The following is a 26,507-nucleotide window of genomic DNA, read 5'->3' as shown; positions in this document are numbered from 1 at the left end:
GACGAGAAAATTCCTCCGCAGAAAACGGGTTCCGGCCACGAGCCTATAAAAAACGGGCGGCGTGGTCTCCTGTCTTTTCAGTCGGGCGCAGAGTGGTTTTTCGTAACATGTCTGGTGGCTCCGCGGATTATAACAGGTAAGGTTCTTTTCCCTGGGGCTCGATTGTGGGGAAGGTCGTGTAGCGCCGTGGGAGATTGTAGTAGCTGTTGTGGAGACAGCGAACTCCAGGTTCATAGGTGTTTCTTTGGGGTATGGTACCCCTGTGTCCTTCGAGAAGCTTCCATGATGGGTAGGGCCCTGGACTAGGAAGAGACAAGGGCACGAAAATTAAATGGTGTGATGTCTTCTCCCCGTGCCCATATGGAGCTGACATTTAGTTAAAGCCGTGACACAGGCCTAATTCGGTACAGTGTAACCGGGTCCGAAGCTTTAATTGCGGCCAGCGGCGAGTTGAGTGCTACTTTTTTGGTGGGGGTGGGAGAAGGTGACAGCGGCTCCCACTCGCCACGGCCCGGAGAAGCAGTGGGACTGGACCGGCGACGGGGTCCGGGCGGGCCGTTGGCATAGCCCTCGCCAGGCCTATGCCCGCGTCAATCAGCCGGCTTGCGCATTGTTAGGGGCGGGGCATTGTGTGAAGCTCTCGCGAGATGGGAGCGCCAGGCTTGGGGGAAGGGCCGGCGACTGTGGGGCTTTTCCGTCCGCCCTGGGTTCTCAACCTTTTGACGGGCGCACAGCCGATAAATCATGTGCCTAGCTTCGCCGCTTCCTTTGCTTTTTTAGTAGGAAGTGAACACGTACGGGGGAGGGCAGCCCGTTGTGACAGATTGTAAAGGGCCGTCTCCCTAATGTGAATTTGGGTGGCTTGGGAAAGGGATGTTTTCTAATTGCAGTCGTCTTGTCTGCAGAGAACATGGCGGCCCAGAGGGAATGGACCCCGATGGTGTCATCGAGGTAAGAAATGTGTGTGGATTTTGAAACTCTGGAATGGTGAGTTTGTTCATCCTGTTTATTCCTTTTTTTTTTTTTTTTTAACTTATAGAGCAACTGGAATGAGATTGTTGATAACTTTGACGATATGAATTTAAAGGAGTCTCTCCTTCGAGGCATCTATGCTTATGGTTTTGAGAAGCCTTCAGCTATTCAGCAGAGAGCTATTATCCCTTGTATTAAAGGTAAAAGAACTCGTTGGCACTTTGTAAAAATGAAATCATTGTTTTACATAGACCTCGACCATAAAAGGGAAAATAACTTATGGGGGACTAGTACCTACTTGTATTCCTTAAAGTGAAATGATGGCAATCATCTTTCGGGACTGACCTGAAATGAACAGAATACTCATTGCTGATCACTTGATTATTTGGGCATAATTCATGTGCCAAATGGAATACATAGTGTAAACTAGAAGTGACGGTTTGATGTGGGATCGGTAAATATGTATCCTACTTTTTTTAGGGTATGATGTGATTGCTCAAGCTCAGTCAGGTACTGGCAAGACAGCCACATTTGCTATTTCCATCCTGCAACAGTTGGAGATTGAGTTCAAGGAGACCCAAGCACTAGTATTGGCCCCCACCAGAGAACTGGCACAACAGGTATTGATAGTGTAGTTCAAAAAAACTGCTTGCGTGTTGCATAGGTTTCAGGTTTCACAACTGAAGAATTTAAAGCATAAAGCAGTATAAATTGGTCCTGTCAGAGCCCTCCTTTTAACTGTCCATGCATGCAGGGAGTTCTGTTGAAAGTTATATAGGAACCGGGTGTGCAAGTATGGTTTGCAGGGTTTTATAACAGATGGAGAAAAACCAAAAAGTTTACTGTTGAGGGTGGACTATATCTGTTTCCATTTTTAAGTTTGAATGTAGTTGTGCAACATGAAAACTGCAATGACATGTTGTCATTAGTTATGCATCTGTTGCATGATATGTTTTCAAAGCTCACTGGTAATACAGGCTTAGAAGTACACATTGCTAGTAAAAGTGTAGGCTTTATTGAGGTCAAGATTGTCACTGCCCTGTGGGGGAAAATTAGCTTAGATGTAATTGCAGAGATTGGTTCACTATTTACATCTCCCTACACAATGAAAAATAAAGGACAGGTTTTTAGTTCTTAATCAAGTTGGTACCTGGGGCAATAGGTTCCCAAGTTGGACAAAGCACAAGAAGACATTTCAAAGGAATTTTACCTTGAAGCAGTTAGATCAGTCTGCATTTCAAGCTTGGAGATAAGATAGTTAAGTGCTATGCATGCATAAAAGCTATTTGCAGACCAGATAGTTGCCATTATGCTTTGGAAGTTTAGTCACAGCCTGTAATTTTCTTGGACAATAATTAAGGCTCTTGACTTTTAGATCCAAAAGGTAATTCTGGCACTTGGAGACTACATGGGAGCAACTTGTCATGCCTGCATTGGTGGAACCAATGTTCGCAATGAAATGCAAAAACTGCAGGCTGAAGCACCACATATTGTTGTTGGTACACCAGGGAGAGTGTTTGATATGTTAAACAGAAGATATCTTTGTAAGTATTGCTGTTGAGTGAAAATTTTTTTACTATAAAAAATTCAAATATCCCTGAGAATATAGAAATGATAGTATGACTTTTTAACAGCTCCAAAATGGATCAAAATGTTTGTTTTGGATGAAGCAGATGAAATGTTGAGCCGAGGATTTAAAGATCAAATCTATGAGATTTTCCAAAAATTAAATACAAGTATTCAGGTGAGCTTTATTTCACCCCCTCATAAAGCTTAAGTTGAGGTTTAATGCAGGAACTGTTACAATACAACTGAAGTGTTTTATTGTCGTTCCCCCTGCTTAAAGTAATTGATGCATAACTATCTCTGTCTAGCTCAATTTCATAGCAAGACAGAGACGCTTGGTCTCAAACATTTTTTTTTTTTTTTGAGTATTGTGAAAGTTGTGCTACTTGTGTGACACCATCGTCTTTTTAAAGGTTGTGTTGCTTTCTGCCACGATGCCAACTGATGTGTTGGAAGTGACCAAAAAATTCATGAGAGATCCGATTCGAATTCTGGTGAAAAAGGAAGAATTGACTCTTGAAGGAATCAAACAGTTTTATATTAATGTTGAAAGAGAGGTAACTTGTCTAATTATTAAACAAAACATAGCCATGTTTTTGGCCTTCTTGTATAAGCACTGTGCTAAAATTGCAGAAACTGGGATCACATCTTGGTTTTTGTAATAATGCTAGCAGAGTACACACAAGAAGAAAAGTAAATGCACTAGATTGTAAAGACTGGGGTGGACCTCTTTCTTAATGTCCAGTATCCTTTGTCTTAAGATTTGGTGCAATATGTTTTTAGACCAGTCTAATAGTGAATTTCTTTGATTGTTAATTGGAAACGAAACTGTTTTAATGACTTGACTTTCTCTTTGAAATACTGTAGGAATGGAAGTTGGATACACTTTGTGACTTGTATGAGACACTGACGATTACACAGGCTGTTATTTTCCTCAATACAAGGCGCAAGGTGGACTGGCTCACTGAGAAAATGCATGCCAGGGACTTCACAGTTTCTGCTTTGGTAAGAGGTGTTCTAATCTAATAGAGTAATTTAAAATGATGTTGATTCATTATAGCAGGATTCAGACTACAATATAGCTGTTAAGTGCTGTGTTGTCGTTCCCCCTGCTCAAAATAAAGTTGTTTCTTAACTATACCTGTCTGCTATACTCTTTAGCAGCCAGGTACGCTTGGTCTCATACATGTGATTGAAATTATTGATTTGACTGGTGATTTTTGAATTAAGGTTTGTTGATTTGCAGCATGGTGACATGGACCAGAAGGAAAGAGATGTTATCATGAGGGAATTCCGATCAGGGTCAAGCCGTGTTCTGATCACTACTGACCTGTTGGTGAGTTAGTCTTACTGCTGTTTTTAATGTACCAAAAGTTTTTTGTGGGGGAAGGTTTCTTTAATAACCTTTACCAACTTGAGCTATTTGGGAGAATAAAGAAGACCACACTCCACAGTGAGCTATGTCACTAAACATATAGTTCGCTACTATTTTGTGGCCTACATTGCATTAGGTGTCCAGTTTTTAGTTAGAATTTGAGTATCGTACTATTGTATTTCAGGCTCGTGGGATTGATGTGCAACAAGTATCATTGGTTATAAACTACGATCTACCTACCAATCGTGAAAACTATATTCACAGGTGAGTAGATGGCACCTTGGCTTACTTGGTAAAATGAGTTCACGTATTGCTTTTCTACTGACGGATTTGTCTGAAAGGTAGCCTCAATTCAGGGACTTGTCAAAAGACAGGAATGTGGTAAGATGTAATTAAAATTGTATTTGGGAAGATTGGTCATTTCACAGTGGGAAAACAATTGTAAACAGTGCCCAGATTGTGGGCTTTCATACATATGGATTAGATTGTTTTTGATCTGTTGGTTTTAGTTTATTTTTAGTGATGCTCTTGTGTGTCTATGTGCTTTCTTGGTGATTATAGTTGGGATTTTCTTGGTGTCGTCTGGTAGCAATTTGAGCAGTCCCTGGTTTAGTTATAGTGGCTTTATCCCTAGATAAATTGAATTGTACTTTGTTATATGATGTAAAAAAAGACTTTTTAAAAAATACAGGAGTCGATAGCAGCAGTTGATGACGAGATGGCACTCAGAAACGGCGTTGACGTAATTTAGGACGTGGAATCATAAGCGAAACAGCACACTGTTTGAATAAAGAGCGAGTCGGTATTTATACTTGTTTTTCTTTTGTCATGATTATTTGATATTTTTAAGTTGTTCCAGCCAAGGCATTTTTGTATATTAGGTGGTTTGTGTTATCTGGTTCATATCAGAAAGGTAGCAAGTTGTTTTGGAGGTAAACACGTTTGAGTAATGAGTATAACGTGTGAAACTGAGCAAAAAAGCAGTGATGAGTTTGGGACACCATACCAAATACTTGTTTTCCCACTGGAAAAAGTTGTAAGTTTTAGACAATAGTTAACCTTGTAGCATTTGTATTTACAGTTTACAGTTCCAGAACTGCGTCGATATGGATTACATAACTTCTTTTTGTTTTTATCACTGGTGTGCTTACATCTGTCCCAGGCTGACTTCTGCTCTTGGCTGGCCCACTTTGGTATGGGCTTTTTAATTTCACTACCCCAAACATAATACTGTCTCTGCTTTAAAAATAATGCTCAAGACACCTGATAAAATCTCATTTTGCAGCCAGACAAGCCTTGAATCTGCAAAGGAAGATTTTTTTTCTCTAGATATTGATTAGCAGATAGTGCTCCAATTAGAAGGACGAACTATATAACCTTGATATGTAAACAGCAGCTGGTGGTTAACAAGTGGATCATCATGTTCAGTAGTTCATGCATTGTTAGAAGAAAACATTCTAATTGCTAATTTCTTTTCTTACACAGAATTGGCAGAGGGGGTCGATTTGGGAGGAAAGGTGTGGCTATAAACTTTGTTACTGAAGAAGACAAGAGGATTCTTCGTGACATTGAGACTTTCTACAATACTACAGTGGAGGAAATGCCAATGAATGTGGCTGACCTTATTTAATTCCTGAGATGAGAGTTTTGAATGCAGTGCTCGCTGTTGCTGAGTAGGCGATCACAACGTGCATTGTGCTTCTTTCTTTGGGAATATTTGAATCTTGTCTCAATGCTCATAACGGATCACAAATACAGATTTTGATAGCAAAGCGACTTGAGTCGTGAGCTCTTGTGAGGAAAGTCATTGGCTTTATCCTCTTTAGAGTTAGACTGTTGGGGTTGGGTATAAAAGATGGGGTCTGTAAAATCTTTCTTTCTTAGAAATTTATTTCCTAGTTCTGTAGAAATGGTTGTATTAGATGTTCTCTATCATTTAATAATATACTTGTGGACTAAAAGATATAAGTGCTGTATAAAATCAGCCAATTATGTTAAACTAGCTTATCTGCCTTTATTGTGTTTGTCATTAGCCTGAATAGAAGGCTTTTAAAATTGATTTTTTTTAAGGAAGCATTTGAATGCATTTTGTTTGGTATTGTATTTATTCAATAAAGTATTTAATTAGTGCTAAGTGTGAACTGGACCCTGTTGCTAAGCCCCAGCAAGCAATCATCCTAAGTAGGGTTAAGTCCCCAGTAAAATTGCCATATTGCACATGTCTTAATGAAGTTTGAATGTTAAATAAATTGTATATTCACTTTAAAAATACTTTGGTCATTTATTTTTTTTTAAATAATTGAACATGGGCTTAACAATTTTGAGTTAACTGCTGCATCACAGTAGCACAGAGGCTAATCAATTGTAGATGTTCATCAGCACCATCTGCTAAGCATTTATCTACTTCCTACAAGGAAAAGGAAAAGAAAAAGCAAATAAACTTCCCTTTCAGGTACAAATACATACTTTGCTAAAATGTGCAAGAGTGTGTACTTACTGCAAGTTTTTCTGTAATAATAGACTTTTGTTTATCAGAAAGATCATCATTTTCTACAATTACATCATGAAGTTGATTTATAAGCTGAGTTGCTGCATGACCCTCATCTATTAATTCCTGTGGAAAAAAATTTGCTTTCAGCATTTAATTTTCTCTTACCAAAAGTTACTGAAGTATTTTTAACTTTACCTTTACCACAGTTTCTAGTCTGTCAAAAGAGCCACTCTGACATGCAGCAAATATTCCATCAATTGTCTCAGCTGGTATTACCTGAAAAGGAGTTTTTGGGATGAAGACAGTTTGGGCATAACTGCAAAGGCTATTATGCCAATTGCCATCTTACATGTTTGGTTAGTTGTGTGCATCAAGTCCTAGCACAGGACCTTATATGCTCAATCCTTAACCCTAGAGAGGTGACCTAGAAAGCTCTTGGACCCGAAATTGAAATATGTTCTCCAGAATGCTAAAGCAATATATTAGTCCAGTCACCACTCACTACTATGCAATAAGGGTGATGTATTTTTTGCTTTCAAGTCCTTGAATGGTTCTTGAATTATACAAAATAAACATTCTCTTGGACAGCAGTGGTTAAAATCAAGTAATTTGAAAAGTAAGAGGAAATGCCCTTTCTCCAAGTAGAGGCTTCTAATGAGATTGGTGTGTTTTAAAAGCCCCTATTAGAGAATGGGGACTAAACTAATGCTGTTTCAACCTAGTGCAATGCTGAGATAGAAAGCCTGCCACCAAGTATCCAAACACAGGTGTGGCATTCCATTTTCTTCAATAAAATACTTCTGTAAGTTGAATACGTATGCCCCTTGTTTATTATATGGCCATCAGATTAGATTCTAAGAAAATAGGTATCTTAAATTTTTAACTGCTATATCCCTAAACCATTCTGATACTCCCAGATTATTCACTTAGTATTCCGTTCCCAGAATAGTACTTGGTACATGTTACAGATCAGTGGTTTTCAACCTTTTTACACTAGGACTGGTGAAAACAATTATTTTGGGGACAGGTAAGGCAGAAATCACCCTGAGCATAAGGAAATTTGACTAAGATCACTGGGTGTATACCATTTGTACAAACATCAGGTGGTTAATTTTCAAGGACAGGCACAAAATTTTTGGCAGGCTGGTCCATGAGCCAACGGATAAAAAACACTGCTATAGATTAAATGGGACATCTCCCAAATTATGTTTAAAAAAAAAATCTATCCCTGGCCAGTTGGCATAGTGGTAGTGTCAGCCTGGGGAATGGAGTCTCGGGTTCAATTTCCAGTCAGTGCGCACAGGACAAGTGACTATCTGCTTTTCTACCCCTCCCCCTCTTCTCTCTCATCCTGGCCTATAGCCTCAGCTTGAATGGTTAGAGAAAGTTGGCCCCTGGTGCTGAGGAAGGCTCCATGGCCTCATCTCAATTGCTAAAATACGTAGCTTGGTTGCTGAGCAACGAAGCAACACCCCAAATGGGCAGAACATCCCTGGGTAGGGGGCTTGCCAGGTGGATCCTGGTCCTGGGGCATACCAGTGTCTTGTCTCTCTGCCTCCCCACTTCTCACTTAAAAAAAAATTCCCTAAAGTGACGGTATTTGGAGGTGGGCCTTCAGGAGATGTTTGGTTCACAAGGGTTGACTCCTCATGAATGGCATTAGTGTCCTTATAGTAAAAGAGGGTCCAGACAGCTCGCTTCTAAAACAGAAAGATGCAGGCCATCTATGAATTAGAGGAGTCCATGAACTAAGAAGTGAGTCCTCACTGCACTGAATCTGTGGGCTCCTTGATCCTGGACGTCCCAGACTCCAGAACTACTGAATGAATTTCTGTTGTTTGTAAGCCACTCAGCCTATGGTGTTTTGTTAGAGCAGCCTGAATGGACTAAGATAGCACATAATAAGCATTCTGTATATACTTGTTGGATGAAAATTTTCTAAAAGCCACAACAATTTTAGGATAACTGGTGCTCTTACCCCAGCAATGTCCGTGATCACTCTCTCTGTGACCTCCTTCCCACCTGTTAATCGAGTAGCACTTTGAAGAAATGTAATGGCCTTTCTTAAGTCTCCTTCTGATACTTTAACAAGACAAGACACTGCCTAAAGAGATAAAAAGATTTTTGTGTATTTTTTACTTATGACATATTAAGGCTTTTTGATTTTAATAAAGTAAAAAGCATTATATTTTAGCCTAGAGTTGAGAAAAATGAAATTCATTTTCATTTTTGAGGGAATATTATCAGTCCTATAGCAGCAGAATTCATGAAGACAGCCTCAGTCCAATGGTAAGATAAAAGATCTGCCTTTTAAAGAAATATGTAGACAGAGATGTTCCATACTTACCCATTTTCTTGATCACACACAGCAAAGAAAGTTCAAATTATGGTTAAATTCTGTTATAATAAATATGAGGCCTATATATCTATCACGGTACCAGAATTTCATCATACCAAATCAGTTTTCGAAGTAGTTATTAGCTAGAAGACTTTAAAATCTTGTCATCATGCAGATTAGTTGTTGCAGAATTTGCATTAGATACATAAAATCTGTCCCAGTTTGGGGTCTCTAAAATACTGATAATAAACTTCTAATAGCAACAGAAAGACTAACTCCTAATTCTCTAACATTGCAACTGTTACTCATTTACTGTATTTCCCCATGTATAAGATGCACATTTCTTCAAAAAATTTGGGGTCTAAAAACTGGGTGCGTCTTATACAGTGGTTATAGATTTTTTACTTGCATTTCCCGCTTTTTCGCACTTGGTTTTGCGTTCATTGCTGAAAATAGTGATTTGTCGTCAAACACAGATGAGGATAAGTTTCGATAGTGATGAGGAGTTGTATGAATTTTATGATGAATAAAACTTGAGTTCAATAATTTTATGTAATACATTTGTTTTCAAATTTCGGGCCCCAAAATTTAGGTGCATCTTATATGTGGGAGCATCTTACACATGGGGAAATATAGTAGCCTAACTCTGCCTGAAGAATTGACATCAGAAATCAAAGCAATACACGACTCCTTTCAGGGCCTCTTCAAATGCAGTCATTATAATAACTAATAATAATAATTGGTAATTACCTCATTGCTAATTTTGACATGTTCTTTATCAGCAATGTCTAGTAATCGCTGCTTTTGAATTTTATCAGACAGAGGTTTGAAGCGGAATTTAGAACATCTAGAGGTCAGAGGTTCAATTATTCTGTAAAATATTGGTAAAAACAAGTCAGTGTCTAAAGAAGGATTTCTCCCAAAAAACTCACTTTTATCAAGATTTGATAGAGCAGGGGTCGGGAACCTATGGCTCACGAGCCAGATGTGGCTCTTTTGATGGCTGCATCTGGCTCACAGACAAATCTTTAATAAAAAAAAATGTTAAAAATATAAAACAATCCATTCATTTCGTACCGCTCATGTTTATGGTTGCGGGTGGCTGGAGCCAATCACAGCTGTCTTCCAGGACAACACCAAATTTTTATTGGATAATGCGTAAGGTACATGGGTCGTTGTATGGCTCTCATGGAATTACATTTTAAAATATGGGGCGTTCATGGCTCTCTCAGCCAAAAAGTTTCCCGACCCCTGTGATAGAGGATACTAAAGTATTAATCTATTAATGTACCCTTGAAACAATTTTTCTTCCTCCTTACTGGGAGTTATCAAATAAGGCTGCATAATAACATCTATCTTCAGTGCAGTATACATACCGACTGACATAGTTACAGATGAGACAGAATCGTGTAGTTTTAGACTCTTTCTCCATAGTACGTCTTAAAGCTGCCTGAGCAGCTGAGGTCATAGAATCTGCTTCATCCAGAATCACAATCTTAAAAGGAGGACATGGCTTCCCACTGATTCAGAGAAATATATAGGGAGTTGTAATTCACATATCGTCATCACAATCTAATTTTAGAGTATACTCTTCATCCCAAAAAGGAACCACATGCCCATTAGGAGTTATTCTTCTTCTCTCCCAACTCTCCTAGCCATAGGAAATCACAAATATCTACTTTCTATGGCCACATATTTGGCTATTATTGTATTTTTTTATTATAGCCATCCTAGTGAGTGTAAAGTGATATCTCATAGTGGTTTTGATCTGCATTTCTCTTATAGCTAATGATAAGTATATTTTCATGTTTTATTGACCATTTGTGTATCTTCTTTGAAGTAATGTCTATTCACATACTTTGCCCATTTTTACAATTGGGTTGTCTTATTATTGAGTTGTAACAGTTCTTTATACATGTTTTTTGTGTGACAGAGACAGGGAGAGAGACAGATAGACAGACAGATAGGGGCAAACAGGAAGAGAGATGAGAAGCATCAGTTTTTTGTTGTGGCACCTTAGTTGTTCACTGATTGCTTTCTCATATGTGCCTTGACTGGGGGGCTATGGCAGAGTGAATGACCCCTTGCTCAAGCCAATGACCTTGGGCTCAAGCCAGCGACCATGGGGTCATGTCTATGATCCCATCTTCCAGCCAGCAACTCCGCGCTCAAGCTGGTGAGCCCATGCTCAGGCTTTTGAACTTGGGGTTTCAAACCTGGGTCCTCTGCGTCCCAGTTCGATGCTCTATCCACTGCGCCACTGCCTCAGCAGGCTCTTTATACATTCTTAATCTAAGTGCCTTCTCAGAAATGATTTATATGCACTGTCAATGCATGGTGGATAAAGAAATTAGTCATTCACTTTTTTTTTTTTTTTTAACAGAGACAGAGAGTCAGAGAGAGGGATAGATAGGGACAGACAGACAGGAACGGAAAGAGATGAGAAGCATCAATTATCAGTTTTCCGTTGTGACACCTTAGTTGTTCATTGATTGCTTTCTCATATGTGCCTTGACTGTAGGGCTACAGCAGACCGAGTACCCTTGCTCAAGCCAGTGACCTTGGGTCCAAGCTGGTGAGCTTTGCTCAAACCAGATGAGCCCGTGCTCAAGCTGGTGACCTCGGGGTCTAGAACCTGGGTCTTCCGCATCCCAATCCGACGCTCTATCCACTGCACCACTGTCTGGACAGGCTCATTCACTTTCTACAAATTCTTAATGTGTGTTCTGATATAAATTTAAATATACTACTCACAAAAATTAGGGGATATTTCAAAATGAATATGAAGCGATAAAAAAGCATGATTTTATTAAACATCATCAGAAAAGCAAACGACAAGTCAAAGAAAGTTGTTCAATTATGCAAATGAGATGCAAAACCAACTTTTATTTCATTGGTGAAAATGCACTATACAAAAGGCTGAAAGTACTGGATGGACTATCTGCATGTTTCCTGATCCAATAATTTTTGGGAGCAATGTATATGCTACGTACCAAATATTTAATCTTGAAACTTTGCCACCTTAGGAGTATAAGTAGTTGACTAAACATCCCTGTTTAACTCAGGACAATCCTATTTAGTTATAAATAATAATACCTCCTCTTTCACTCTAAAAGCATCCCATTCTATATAAGAACTTATACAATCATCCTAATTATGAAATATACAATGAAGCTTAAAAATATCTGATTTAAAAAAAACACAACTGCAGAAGTCAAGATTTTTTTTATGTATATACCAATAAATTATCAATTTGGTTAATTAATACTCCATACACAAAAGATCAGTGGAAAACCCTTTACAGCTCAACAAAATTAGTTACAATGGAAAGATAATTTTTGCCTTTTTTTGTTTTGTTTTGTATTTTTTTTTTAAATAAGTGAGAGGCAGGGGGAGGCAGAGGCAGACTCACACATGCTCCCCGACCAGGATTCACCCAGCAAGGCCCCTACAGGCCGATGCTCTGTCCATCTGAGGCTGCTGCTCCATTGCTTGGCAACTGAGCTATTTTAGCACCTGAGACCAAGGCTATGGAGCCATCCTTAGAATCCAGGGCCAATTTGCTTAAACCACGGGAGGAGAGAGAGAGAGAGAAAGAGAAGTAGGAGAAGTGGAGAAGCAGATGGGCACTTTTCCTGTGTGCCCTGACTGGGAATTGAACCTAGGACTTCCACACACCGGGCCAACACTCTATTGTTGAGCCAACCAGCCAGGGCCATTTCTGGCTTTAAATAATTTAGATAAAAATAAGATCTAACATGAAAAAAGTTGTGAACTTTGCAGAAATATGTATTTTACACAAATACAATGACATGGTATGCAGAAGGAAAGGTAGCTTACTTACTCTGAACGACTTCCTGATACAGTTAATTGAGCAAAATTCTTCACTTTCTCTCTGACTACTTGTATTCCACGTTCATCAGATGCATTTAACTCAAGAACTCTTAATCGATAAAGTTCATGCCTATACCAAAATAAAGCAAATATGAAACATCACAGAGCATATCAATAATAGGTTTAACCACATTTTACATTTGCATGCTTTGCAGTTGTTTAAAATCCACAAACTAAACAATATGGACAGAAGGTACACAATCATTTCTGTATTTTTTTTTTGCAGAGACATGCAATTAACATTTTGGCTTTTTATCATGCTTTAAAAAAAAACAGATAGATGATATTATATAATGTATAAAATTTTAAATCAATTTTCCACTTAATATTGTATCTTAATCATCTTGCTATGTCATCAGAACCTCCAGAAATACCATTTTAATAGCTATATGACATTCCACACTACTACTGTACCATCATTTACTTAATTTATTTAACATCCTTCTGTTGTTAGACATTTAGATAGTTTTTAAGTATGTAACAATTTTAAATAATACGTCAATATAGCATATTCTGAATTATTTCCATAGGGTACCTTGCCATAAGGAAAATTACTAGATTAAAACATGAAGATTTTTTTTTAAAGTGGGTTTTAAAGAAAATTATTAAAAGTAGCTCACTGTAGGGAAATCAAAAAATAATTAAAACTGGCACACCCAAAGCACTATTTTGAAAACTTCCATTTCCCTACATATTTATACATATTTTTAAACTAAAAAAAAAAACCCCAAGATTTATTATTATTATTATTTGTATTTTTCTGAAGTTAGGAGGCAGTCAGACAGACTCCTGCATGCGCCTGACCGGGATCCACCCAGCATGGCATGCCTACCAGGGGGCGATGCTCTGCCCATGAGAGGTGTTGCTCTGTTGCAACAGAGCCATTCTAGTGCCTGAGGCAGAGGCCATGAAGCCGTCCTTAGAGCCTGGGCCAACTTTGCTCCAATGGAGCCTTGGCTGTGGGAGGAGAAGAGAGAGACAGTGAGGAAGGAGAGGGGTAGGGGTAGGAGAAGCAAATGGGTGCTTCTCCTGGGTGCCCTGACCAGGAATTGAACCCAGGACTTCCACACGCCAGGCCGACGCTCTACCACTGAGCCAACTGGCCAGGGCAAAAAAGCAAGATTTAGATATGTATTTATTATTTTCTCTCTATATATTTTTCTTGAGAGAAAGAGAGAGAGAGAGAGAGAAACAGAAACAGGGACAGACAAGACAGGAAGGGAGAGAGAAGAGAAGCATCAACTCATAACTGTGGCACTTTAGTTGTTCGTTGATTGCTTTCTCATGCATGCCTTGACAGGAGAGCTTTAGCCAAGCCAGTGACCTTTGGGCTCAAGCTAGGGACCATGAGGTTAATTTCATTATGAGTACATTGCTAAGGCTGGTTCAGTTTGGATCTAACTGAGGAGTTGTAGAATTGTAAAAAAACTTTTATAATTTTCTTAAGAAATGAAAGTTGCTCTCAAATAAATATAATATTAAGTTCACAGAAGATAAGACTTATGATTTTTTCACATATTCGGTGGTTCCATAGGCATCTATCTAATTACTTTCATTTGTAAGATTTCCGATGTACCCTTTGGTCATACCCTAATATAAAAATTCTGGATAAATTCAAGATACCTTTGCTTTACTGGAGCATGTTGCTTGGGTATCAACCCAGTCTTATATTTTTTTCTAGTTAAGGGCTCCTAGATTATGGTTGGCTAAGCCAAGACAGAATCTAGGAAGTGGACTCTAATAAGGCGGCTCATAGAGATTTTCTGCTGTACCTGGAATCATACTTCATCAGCTACCACATACTGCTTGCACTTAAGATGCCTGAAGGTAAGGAGCTGGCCTGCCACTCCAGAGGCACGGCCTAGGAAAGCCAGTGCAAGAAGGAACTCTAGAAGAGGTGGTCCAAGTCAGTAGCATCAGACACAACAGATTCGATCACACGACACAGATGTGAATGAAATCATTAAGAAAGTGGGATGAAACTATTAACATGACTGGAGACATGACTACAGGCTGAGTTCTCTGGGTCCAAAACCATAATTTAAAAAAGTGATTAAAAATAAAAGAATCACGAGGCTCCCTGTGTCTAGTACATTAAAATATTTGAATAAGGTTCAGAATAAAGGTTAAAAACATGCAGGCAAGCTAATTTATTGAAGGGGAGGAACTGGAAATAGAACCACTGGATTAATAAAAAGTTCAGAAACAAAAACAATTTCACAGAGAAACCAAATGCAAATCTTTTTTCCAGTGCAAATTTTTAAAGAAAGAAAAGCAGGAGCAGAGATTTTCAGTGCCATGTCTAAAAAAAGAGAGATTTCAACTTACCCAAAGAGTTCCCTAGCTGCTGCCAAAATAGTGGATGTTTTTCCAGTTCCAGGTGGCCCATAAAACAGGAGATTAGGGAGCTGTAGAAGTTACATTTCATTTTTTTTAAATTATACTTTTGGCACAAATACATGAAAATGACTGAAAATGTCTATGGAACAATGTAATAATTTCCCCAATAGAGAAGGTACATATATGTTAAGACACAGACTTAATATAACTGGTATCATAATATTAATAGTTCTAACTCCTGCTTTTTTCACAACTAGTGACTTTTCCCCCAACATGTCTTTCTAATATCTTAAGCTTAATTATATATTTATGATTGCTCTATACTTAATCTGCTTAGATGAAGTTTTCAAAGCTGAACTAGAAACCTTTTATTTCTGAAGGGAATCCAGACTTCTGTCCGTTCCCTAACCCACCCCTTTGCTCAGGATTGGATAAGATTCTATATTTTATAAAGATTAGCAATTGTTTCAAAGAGGAAATAGAACACAGGAGTAACTGAATTTGGCCATTACTGAGAAAAAGGAGTGAAGAGACCTAATAGGGCTTTGAATGAGCTGAAGAATGGAAACACTTAAAAAAAACTAAACATCTCTTAATGCCAAGTAGAACTCCACATAATGATCATGTGCCCTGTAGGATGCCTGCATGTTTTGAGAATTCATTAAAGAAAGGATAAGAATAAATTACTAGTTATCCTCTTCTATACTTTTAAAGTCCAGCTAGCTTGGCTCCTTATCAAGCAGGCAAATGATTTGTAGTATAGGTTAATAAATGTACTAAATCCTAAATACCTCTCTTACAAAACTGTACATTCATTAAGTCCTTTAATGTAGGAAAATAATTGCACATAGGAAATTAGAGAGTAGTTTATTTGCTTCCACTCCTGCCTAACCCCCACCTTTCACCCCTTTTCATCCATTCACTCTTCACCCAAATCATTGTCACTCTGCTTGCTACTTAAAACTATTAGCTGGTGCCATACTCTATGTGGAAAAACAAAGACAGACAAATCAACTGCTTACCATAACCTACAAGGACATCCATGATCTGCTCACCATTTCTCTTACCTTCTAGGCTGGCTCCCATTTACCATGAGCTCCCAATACCTAAGCACTTTATGGCCAGCACATAGGCTGTCCCCCACAAGATAGCATCTGACTCCTTTATTCTGCCCAGGCAACTCCTACTGCACTTTTTTTGTCAGAAGCCTTCCCTGACCACTCAATCTAAAGTGGGTCTCCTCTGTTAATTTCTCATCAGTCTTTATTGTACTAGATGCAGTTAGCAATTAGTTATTATTTACTTAACTGTTGAGTTTAATTGTGAAATACCTGTCTACCTTACTCGATGCTTAAGGTCAAGAACCATATTTGTTCTTTTCACATCTGTATTCTCAGCATCTTGTGCAGTACTCAATATATGCCGAATAAATAAATCAACATATAGATATATTAATTAGACAAAATCAGGCACATTCAGGGTGGTATGGCTGTATGTAGACAAATATACTAGAAGACTGTTACTATTAAAATGGTAACCAATAGCTAAAAAAAACAAAGTAAGAAAACATTCTTAGGTTCCTTTGTTTTTAAAGTTAAATTATTCTTTTATTAATTTTTCCATTGATTTGAGAGAAGGAAAGAGAGAAAGTATCAACTCACTGTTTCACTTAGTTCCATTTAGTTGTGTACTCATTGATTGCTTCTTATACATGCCCTTACCAGGGGTCAAACCCCTGACCTTTGGCACACTGGGTCACTGTTTTATCCATTGAGCCACTCAGCCCAGGCCAAGTTATAACTATTACTTTGATATGTGCATACCTTAATCAATACTTATAATGCTTCATCAGGTAACTATCATATAATTTAAATTCTTTAAAACATGGTAAAATTATTAAACCATACATTATATAACAGTCTGATATATATGGTGCATTCAAGAACTGTATGTGCCTTATTAGCTATTAGAGAAATACAAATTAAAACCACAGTGAGATCACCTCACATCTGTTAGAATGGCTACTATAAAAAAAATAAGAAATAACAAGTGGCGCCTTTATACACTGCTGGTAGAAATGTATATTGGTACAGTCACTGTGGGAAACAGCATGGAGGTTCTTTAAAAAATTAAGAATAATTTATTCATTATTCTTCTGGTGGAGGCACAGTGTAAAGCATTGACCTGAGGTTGCTCAGCCAAGGTATATATAGGAAGCAACTATGAGTGGATGCTTCCCACTCCTCCCCCCCTTCTCTTTCTCTCTCCTCTCTCTAAAATAAGTAAATAAAAAATATTTAGCCCTGGCCGGTTGGCTCAGCGGTTGAGCGTCGGCCTAGCGTGCGGAGGACCCGGGTTCGATTCCCGGCCAGGGCACACAGGAGAAACGCACATTTGCTTCTCCACCCCTCCGCCGCGCCTTCCTCTCTGTCTCTCTCTTCCCCTCCCGCAGCCAAGGCTCCATTGGAGCAAAGATGGCCCGGGCGCTGGGGATGGCTCTGTGGCCTCTGCCCCAGGCGCTGGAGTGGCTCTGGTCGCAACATGGCGACGCCCAGGATGGGCAGAGCATCGCCTCCTGGTGGGCAGAGCGTCGCCCCTGGTGGGCGTGCCGGGTGAATCCCGGTCGGGCGCATGCGGGAGTCTGTCTGACTGTCTCTCCCTGTTTCCAGCTTCAGAAAAAAAAAAAAAAAAAAAAAAATTTAAAAACTACCACATGATCCAGCAATTCTTCTGGATATTTACCCTGAAAATATAAAAACACGTATTTGTAAAGATACAGGCACTCCTATGTTCACTGCAGCACTACCTACAACAGTCAAGACATGAAAACCACCTGTCTATTGATAGATGACTGGATAAAGATGTGGTATATGTGTTCAACAAAATACTTAGGTATAAAAAAAAAGAAAGAAAAAGATGAGATACTGCCATTTGCGACATGGATGGATCTTGAAAGTATTATGCTAAGTTAAATAAGCTAGATTAAAAGAACAAAAACCGTACGATTTCACCCATGTGGAGTATAAAACAAAAAGTAACAAACAAAACAAACTCATAGATACATACAACAGAATGGTGATTACCAGAGGGGAAGGGTGTTGGGGGAACAAAAAATTGGGTAAAGGGGATCAGATATATGGTAATGGAAAAAAACTAGACTGGGTGGTAGGCACAAAACAAGTATACAAACATTGAATTATAATGTTGTACACCTGAAATTTATATGATGTTATCAATGTTACCTCAATAAATTTAATTAAAATTTAACATACACAATGTCATTTTATTCAGCCAGAAAATACTAGGAAATCCTGCCATTTTTGACAACATGGATTAACCTTGAGGGCATCATGCTAAGTGAAATAAGTCAGAGAAGAAAAAATACTGTATGATCTCACTTAAATGTGGAATGCAAAAAAAAATACTAATAAAGAAAATAGGCCTGACCAGTGGTGGTGCAGTGGATAGAGCATCGACCTGGACGCTGAAATCCCAGGTTCAAAACTCCAAGGTTGCCAGCTTGAGTGTGGGTTCATCCAGCTTGAACACAAGCTCACCAGCTTGAGCAAAAGGTTGTTGGCTTGAGTGTGGGACCATTGACATGGCCTATGATCACTGGCTTGAAGCAGCCAGTCACTGGTTTGGCTGGAGTCCCCTAGTCAAGCACATATGAGAAACAATGAACAACTAAAGTGCTGTAACTACGAGTTGATACTTCTCATCTCTCTCCCTTTCTTTCTGTCTGTCTGTCTCTCTCTCTCTTAAAAAAATAAAAAAAGAAAAGTGACAGAGGATTGGGGGAGAGGAAACTGAAAGAAGGTGGTCATATGGTATATAAACTTTCAACTATAAAATAAGTACTAGGGATGTAATGAACAACATGACTAGTTAGCACTGCTGTATAATATATATGGAAGTTGTTGAGAGTAGATCCTAAGTTCTCATCACAAGGAGAAAAATATTTCTTTTTATATCTATCTACATGAGAAGATGGATACTAACCAAACTTACAGTAATCATATCAGGATATATGTAAGTTAAATCATTATGCTGTATAAACATGGGGGGAAAGAATTCTATGTGGAATATCAGTTCTTAAAATTGATTTCTGGAAAAAACTCATTATAATTCTACTTTAAAACCTTTTAAAGTAAATGAGGAATTAACTATTTTCCTTTACTCTATAGAATTAAAAAAATTACCTCATCTTTAAGTTTTACCAATTTATTCTGAAAAAAAACACCCCACAAAATAGTAAAAAAGTGGTTAAGTTTTTAATTCAGCCTTGTAAATTAAATGGTATAAAGTCAAGAACTGAAGCATAATCCCACTAGATTTGCTTAAGAGTTGAGAACACTAGCAATTAAAGTATACCTGTTCTTTAATATGTATAAATATCAGTAAGCAATTAGAATCATATACTAGTATATGATTAAAAGGTAAATATGTGGATCATATCCATCAAATACTGGTAAAAAGATTTTAAATAGTTTTATAAATGTAACTTCTTTCAAAATATGTATTGTTGTACTGTAATTCCAGGAAGAGAACAATGGCAGCAAAAAAAACAAAAGAACCTCTCATTCAAAACAGCTAGGTTAAGGGAAAGAAGCAAATCTTGGGAATAAATCAAAAACCAACTATAACTTTCATCTGCAACTTTTCCCCTTCCTTCACTAAGTTCTTAAAGCACTTTATCATATACAATTTTAAATGGCCAATTCTTTATATGGGTTTATTTTGCCTCTGAATAATCTAAAATGCATGTCACTTAAGGATACGTTATTCCACTCATCACAGCAGGAGACACAGTGCTAAAAGCAGAAGTAAATGCTCAATTTCTTTTTGTACTGTAGTTCAAATCAAACCCAACAGTTAGGTGAGAAATTAAACCTTTTTAAAATTTATTACTTTTTACATTTTTCAATTATAGTTGACATTGAATATTATTTAATATTAGTTTCAGGTATATGGCATTGTAATTAGACATTTATACAATTTATAAAGTGATATACCCCCTCATAAGTGTAGAACCCATCTGGCACCATAGAATTATTACTGACTATATTCACTATGATGTACTTTATATCCCTGTGACAATTTTGTAACTATTAGAGAAATTATACTTTCAAAGAATCTCTGACTCTTCTCTAAAATTTTTTCATGCTTCTTTTATTGATTTTAGAGAGGGGAAAGAAAAGAGAGACAGAAACATCAATCTGTTTCTTTATGTGCCCTGACCGGGAATTGAACTGGCAACCTCTATGCTGCAGGATGACACTCTAACCATCTGAACTATATGGCCAGGGCTCTCTGATTCTTCTTTGTAACACATATTGTCATCTAGAATTCTTTTATTTATTTGGCTTACATGTTTATACTGTCATTCCCCACCAAAATAAAAGCTCAGGAGCAATGGGACCCATTATGTCTTGCTCAATGGTCTATATTTAAGTACTATATAACAACGTCATAGGACAGCATAGGAGATGCTCCATAATAACAGGGTGGGGCAAGAGTAGGTTTACAGCTGTGAAAGACTGAAACACAGAATTTATTCTTTTATTATTATTTATTAATTATTGTATTATTTTCCACACGAACAACTATAAACCTACTTTTGTTCCACCCTGTATTTGTTGAACTAATTGTCCACTGTACAAATAGTTATCAAGAGCCTACTGTATAGATAGTATAGTGTTTAATGGGGGCAGGAGGTTATAAAGGAAGGAAAAGGGTGAATAAATTAAGTATTAAATTTCCTAGTGACATTAAACATTATCTGCTACTCACATCAGCTCCATCTAAAGACTTTTTCAGCACTGCAACCACTTCTTCCTGGAAAGCGACTTCATCCACACATTTTGGGCGACTGGGAAAAAAACACAACCAAAGGTTATTTAGTATATTATAATAAATAGCCACAGAAAAGTCTCCAAGTATTCTTTTTGCTAAAATACCAACAATTCTCATATACTGGTAATAAAATGAGAAGCTGTCAAAATTGGAAGTAGGTGGAAATCCCATTTGTATTTACCTTAAGTAAAAACATTCTAAGAGTGTTTTTTTTCACTTTTCCAGTTTGCATCTGTTATACTCACAAAAATTAAGCAAAAGGATTTTATTTTATTTTAGCATAAGAGAGAGACAGAGAGAGAGGAGGGACAGACAGACAGGAAGGGAGAGATGAGGAGCATCAGTTTATAGTTGTGGCACACTTCAGTTGTTCACTGATTGCTTTCTCATATGTGCCTTGACCAGAGGGCTCCAGCTGAGCCAGTGACCCCTTGCTCAAGTCAATGCCTTGGGCTTCAAGCCAGTGACCTTTGGACTCACCAGCTTGAGCACAGTGTCACTGGCTTGAGTGTGGGATAATAGACATGACCTCATGGGCGCTGCTGTCTTGAGTCCAAGGTCGCTGGCTTGAGCAAAGGGTCACTCGCTCTGCTGTAGCCCCTCGTCAAGGCACATATGACAAAGCAATCAATGAACAACTAAGGAGAGGCAATGAAGAACTGATGCTTCTCATCTCTCCCTTCCTGTATGTCTGCCCCTATTTGTCCCTCTCTCTGTCTCTCTCTGACATAAAAAAAAAAGAGGAAAGCTAGAACAGTTATACTCCCAACCCTAAAATGAGGCTTTGTGCTTAGTTAACTAATCAAAAATTCCTTCTGAGTCATATTTTTCTAATTAACTGGGTCAGTGCCAGGCATGAATTTCATGTCAGAGAATGTTTTCTAGGGAAACCAGAGTAGATGATAAACCAGTTTCATATTCAAATACCTGCAGAGGCCCAGCAGATTAACAAGAATGAAGAAGATGGAGTGTAAGGCAAGAGAAAACAGGGACTATGGTGAATTAAGGAACATAAGACCTTTCCAAAATGAGAAACAGTATTCAAGTCCATCTAACTGTTGTCAAGTGAGAATTTGCATCTAGTGTTGCTTAATCTCCTGCGAAGCTGAAAATCTAGATTTTCCCATCTTGTATAATACACTTATTTTAAAAAAACCTAGATTTTTATGTGAAACTTGCTATTCTTAAAAGAATAACTGGTAGACCCTGGCTAGTTGACTCAGTGGTAGAGAATGTCAGCCCGGTGTACAGATAGATATTCCAGGTTTGATTCCCAGTCACAGAACACCGGAGAAACAGCCATCTGCTTCTCCACCCCTCCCCCTTCTCTATCTCTCTTCCCTTCCCACAGCCATGGCTCAATTGGTGCAAGCGTGTTGGCCCCAGGTGCTGAGGATGATTCATGGAGTCTCTGCCTCAGGCACTAAAAACAGCTCAATTGTGAACATGGCCCCACACAGGCACAGCATCAGCCCCAGATGGGGGGTGCCAGGTGGATCCTGGTTGGGCACATGAGAGAGTCTATCCCCTCCTTTCACTTAGAAAATTAAAAAAAAAAAGAATTGTTGGTTCCAAACAAAACATGAGGGCCTTATTTGGCCTTAATAAGTAATCTACAAACCATTAGTAATAACTGAGGCTATACTTGGTGTTATAATTACTACTTGTCATGATACCATTTTAGCTAATTGAAATTTAAGTGCCATTTCGTTATTTTTGCCAAAATGTCTAAAAAACAAAAGCTCAACAATTTCAACCTATCAGTAATGCAAGGGGAACTGATTATTTGGATTTAAATAGAATTCCTGACCATGAGCCAGCTTATAAAAATTTTGTTTTTTTCAATGTATATCCCAGCCCCTAAAACCACAGAACTGAGTTATAGAGAAGACCTTAGTTCATCTATAAAATAAAGGAATTAAACAAGATCATTCTAGGGTCCTTTTTCAGCTCCAAGGTTCTATGACTTACATAATTGGGAGCTTTCCAACATCTAAACCAGTGTTTCTCAAACTTTTTGATGTCAGGGCGCATTTAAAATCCTTCAAATCATTATAGACGCACTATATACAAATTTCTGAGAAATACGTTATAATAATTAAGTCAAATATTGAAGAAAAAAAAGTCCAAGTGTGCTTTTATGGCAATTAAATGAAATAAATGACAAAATTAAATTTATTCTGACATTAAAAAACATTTTTATGTTACATTTTTTGAGTTATGCTTTTTAGAATTCGTAAAAAAGAGGGATTACAAAATAAAAAAAAGACAAAAAGTTATCTTTGTATATATACAGATACATTCTTAGTAAGATTTAATAAATTTGGCAGGTCTTGGTGCAAATGTGTTTTTTCATTCTTGTGTTTACGAGAAACGCAAGCCTGATGTGTCCTAGTGATTTCTTCAATGTTCAGGCATATATTTGAAAGGCAAACTCATTTCCTCATCAATACACTGAAGAATTCCTCTCTTTTTACTCTTAATTGTGTTGAGTGCAGAAAACCCCCACCACACATATCATCTTAACTTTACACCAAACAAAGGATAGAAGAAACTTGCCTCCAGTCTTTCTGGGGAACATGGGGGGTAGTGTAAACAATGCAGCACCACAGCTTAACAGCCTTTTGCAACCTAATCAGGCAAGTGAGGTGGGGGGTTGGGCAGACTGTCAGCTTACAGCCAATTCCCCACACCTCTATCCCCCAAAAATCTAAACTCCAAAAACCCTGTTGGATTTTTGGTCCCCAATAGGCACATATTTCTCTGGAATACCACAGGGCGCACCAGTGTGCCCCGGCGCACACTTTCAGAACCACTGATCTAAAAGCAAAGCATCCCTGCTTAGGTTAAAAAAAGTGATCTGAACCAATTAGAGATGTAATTTGTTAACAATTTCAACAAAAACAGAATTCTTACTATTTTTCCACCCATGGAACAGGTTTGGCTTTCTTGTTCTCTCCACTGCTTCCAGCAGTGGCAGCTACCCCTCGATCCTTGGTCACTGGTGGTTTGGTACTGATAGATGTGCCTTTTAGAAATGCCTGCATGGTTGTTGCTTCAACCTGACCAAGTGCAAGACAAAAAAAGAAAAGCTCTTTTGAAACCATTATGAAACAGACTGAAAGCACACTTAACCTTGTGCAAAAATATTCAATAATCATTTACTAAATAAAGGACAACACCCCATGACCTAGCACCCTCTAAATCAGCGGTCCCCAAACTACGGCCCGTAGGCCGCATGCGGCCCCCTGAGGCCATTTATCCGGCCCCCACCGCACTTCTGGAAGGGGCACCTCTTTCATTCGTGGTCAGTGAGAGGAGCATAGTTCCCATTGAAATACTGGTCAGTTTGTTGATTTAAATTTACTTGTTCTTGATTTTAAATATTGTATTTGTTCCCGTTTTATTTTTTTACTTTAAAATAAGATATGTGCAGTGTGCATAAGGATTTGTTCATAGTTTTTTTTATAGTTGGGCCCTCCAACGGTCTGAGGGACAGTGAACTGGCCCCCTGTGTAAAAAGTTTGGGGACCCCTGCTCTAAATGCAATGAACTGAAGGCTGCAAGGACATAAAAGACAGTGTTTCTTTTTTTTTTTTTGAAGCTGGAAACCAGGAGGCAGTCAGACTCCCGCATGCGCCCGACTGGGATTGACCGGGCACGTCCACCAGGGGGCGATGTTCTGCCCATCTGGGGCGTCGCTCTGTCCTAACCAGAGCCACTCTAGCGCCTGGGGCAGAGGCCAAGGAGCCATCCCCAGCGCCCGGGCCATCTTTTTGCTCCAATGGAGCCTCGGCTGTGGGAGGGGAAGAGAGAGACAGAGAGGAAGGAGAGGGGGAGGGGTGGAGAAGCAGATGGGCGCTTCTCCTGTGTGCCCTGGCCGGGAATCGAACCCGAGACTCCTGCACGCCAGGCCGACGCTCTACCACTGAGCCAACCGGCCAGGGCCTAGACAGTGTTTCAAGAACTGAGAATCTATTTATAATGAGGGAGTTAAAGAATAAAGATAAATTTTATGTCTGATAACTTATTAAGAGTTCCAAACTTTTTGATAAATATGAACTCATTAATGGTCAAACTCTACAGGGGTCGGGAACCTTTTTGGCTGAGAGAGCCATGAACACCACATATTTTAAAATGTAATTCCATGAGAGCCATACAACGACCTGTGTACCTTACGCATTATCCAATAAAAATTAGGTGTTGTCTCAGGGGACAGCTGTGGTTGGCTCCAGCCACCCACAACCATGAACATGAGCGGTACAAAATGAATGGACTGTAATACATGAGACTGTTTTATATTTTTAACATTATTTTTTTTATTAAAGATTTGTCTGCTGGCCAGATGCAGCCATCAAAAGAGCCACATCTGGGTTACGAGCCATAGGTTCTCGACCCCTGCTCTACACAGGCTTCTATAGCCTCTTTCATTTGAGCTATGGGATTAACTGTTCCTCAGACTCGGCCATTAGAAGTGCTAGGACCACAAATGAGAACCTCCATTTTTTGGGGGGGGAGGGCTAGAGCACAACTCAAGGGCCTGTTTTACTGGCAGAACCAATTATTGAATTCAGAGGCTTTTTTCTGGGGCTAGTCTGTATGGAGAGGGGATCTATTGTTAAAATGGAGTAGCCCTTGCCCTGACCGCATAGCTTAGTAGGTTAGAGCATCCTTTGGAAACGCAGAGGTCGCTGGTTTGATCTGTCAGGGCGTGTACAGGAACAGACTGATGTTCCTGTCTCTCTCTCTCAAATCAATAAAATAAACATTTAAAAAAGAAAAGAATGTAGCTGTTTTTACTCATTTGGAAAAAATCAAAACACTGAAGAAATGTCTGAGCTTAAAAATTCAAACAAAATCTCATCCAGAGGATAACCACTATTAAACACTCGGGTAAACAGACGGCTGTTTTCGGGGATAGAAAAGCATCAGGAGCTTGTCTGAACATTCCCAGCGTTACTGACAAGTCGGTTTTTTTCAGTGCTCTACCCCAAGGCCTAGTGCCCTGACTGGTACAGGATAGATGCTCCAAGGCCTACTCTAAGGCAACTAAAAGAACTGTGCAAACACATAGTTCTCCGCTTGGCATCCGTGTAATACTTAATAAACAAAAGAAACTGTTAGCACTGTAAACTGCCACGGTTTTTAACGTGTTGGATTACACCCCCTGCCACAGGCTGCTAAATAGTACTCCAGAGCCATGGCAGGTTCCGAAGACTGCGGTACTGGGCCCTTTCTCCAGGGGGTGGAGGCAGCTAGGCCGGAGCGCGAGTCCAGCCCGGAGCGCGGGTCCAGCCCGGTGCGCGCCACGGCGCAGGCGGGGACAGCGCGGGGGCAGCGCGGGGACAGCGCGGGGGCAGCCCGGGCGCAGCGGCACAGGAAGGCAGAGCAACCTTCGCAATTTCTCCGGCTGGTCACCTGTTATCCCCGGCTTCTCGCGCGCGTTCCCGGACACTGCTGGGGCCTTTCGGCCGCTGTCTCCGGAGCGAGGACGCGCCGCCGGCTCGTTCCTGGGGCTTCCGGAACGGTGCAAGGGCGAGGCGGTATCGAAGCCTTAGCTCAGTTCCCCCACCTGAAAATACCAGAATCAGGGAAGCCCGAGCGATCCGACAGGCTGACAAGAGCCAATGTCGCCAACACAACGGCCTCAGTTCCCGCCACGGAACTGCAGGCGA

General features: G+C 39.3%; 2 protein-coding genes and 5 non-coding genes across 8 annotated transcripts; 6 read left to right on the top strand and 1 right to left on the bottom strand.

The window, feature by feature from the left end:
* Positions 1 to 6,184, top strand: EIF4A2 (eukaryotic translation initiation factor 4A2). 2 transcript variants are annotated; one of them, XR_010726819.1, is made up of 12 exons: positions 1 to 136; positions 906 to 951; positions 1,040 to 1,172; positions 1,453 to 1,592; positions 2,348 to 2,516; positions 2,607 to 2,716; positions 2,952 to 3,095; positions 3,406 to 3,543; positions 3,785 to 3,874; positions 4,098 to 4,177; positions 4,605 to 4,715; positions 5,399 to 5,535. XR_010726819.1 is itself a non-coding variant. In XM_066240778.1 (11 exons), the coding sequence occupies exons 1-11, from the start codon at positions 108 to 110 to the stop codon at positions 5,541 to 5,543; spliced, it is 1,224 nt and encodes a 407-aa protein (XP_066096875.1). In that variant the 5' UTR covers positions 1 to 107; the 3' UTR covers positions 5,544 to 6,184. The 2 variants fall into 2 exon arrangements, 1 of the variants encoding a protein (XP_066096875.1); XM_066240778.1 differs by lacking the exon at positions 4,605 to 4,715 and having other exon boundaries at positions 5,399 to 6,184.
* Positions 1,283 to 1,351, top strand: LOC136312421 (small nucleolar RNA SNORD2). Its single transcript, XR_010727003.1, has one exon. It is a non-coding gene; the product is annotated as a small nucleolar RNA SNORD2 (small nucleolar RNA).
* On the top strand, positions 2,761 to 2,887 carry LOC136312370 (small nucleolar RNA SNORA63). The gene has a single exon (XR_010726965.1). It is a non-coding gene; the product is annotated as a small nucleolar RNA SNORA63 (small nucleolar RNA).
* Positions 3,138 to 3,315, top strand: LOC136312416 (small nucleolar RNA SNORA81). Its single transcript, XR_010726998.1, has one exon. It is a non-coding gene; the product is annotated as a small nucleolar RNA SNORA81 (small nucleolar RNA).
* LOC136312369 (small nucleolar RNA SNORA63) lies at positions 3,596 to 3,726 on the top strand. The gene has a single exon (XR_010726964.1). It is a non-coding gene; the product is annotated as a small nucleolar RNA SNORA63 (small nucleolar RNA).
* On the top strand, positions 3,903 to 4,042 carry LOC136312387 (small nucleolar RNA SNORA4). The gene has a single exon (XR_010726979.1). It is a non-coding gene; the product is annotated as a small nucleolar RNA SNORA4 (small nucleolar RNA).
* RFC4 (replication factor C subunit 4) lies at positions 6,181 to 26,507 on the bottom strand. Its single transcript, XM_066240779.1, has 11 exons — positions 26,251 to 26,507; positions 23,749 to 23,894; positions 20,770 to 20,848; positions 14,965 to 15,044; positions 12,587 to 12,706; positions 10,119 to 10,262; positions 9,493 to 9,613; positions 8,383 to 8,508; positions 6,600 to 6,680; positions 6,411 to 6,527; positions 6,181 to 6,320 (listed from the first exon to the last, which is right to left on the bottom strand). The coding sequence occupies exons 2-11, from the start codon at positions 23,877 to 23,879 to the stop codon at positions 6,225 to 6,227; spliced, it is 1,095 nt and encodes a 364-aa protein (XP_066096876.1). The 5' UTR covers positions 23,880 to 23,894; positions 26,251 to 26,507; the 3' UTR covers positions 6,181 to 6,224.

This window comes from Saccopteryx bilineata, chromosome 8, assembly GCF_036850765.1.
Source record: "Saccopteryx bilineata isolate mSacBil1 chromosome 8, mSacBil1_pri_phased_curated, whole genome shotgun sequence".
In the NCBI taxonomy this organism is placed as follows: domain Eukaryota; kingdom Metazoa; phylum Chordata; class Mammalia; order Chiroptera; family Emballonuridae; genus Saccopteryx; species Saccopteryx bilineata.
The sequence above is the reverse complement of the archived record's forward strand: the minus strand, read 5'-3'. Positions and strand labels throughout refer to the sequence as shown.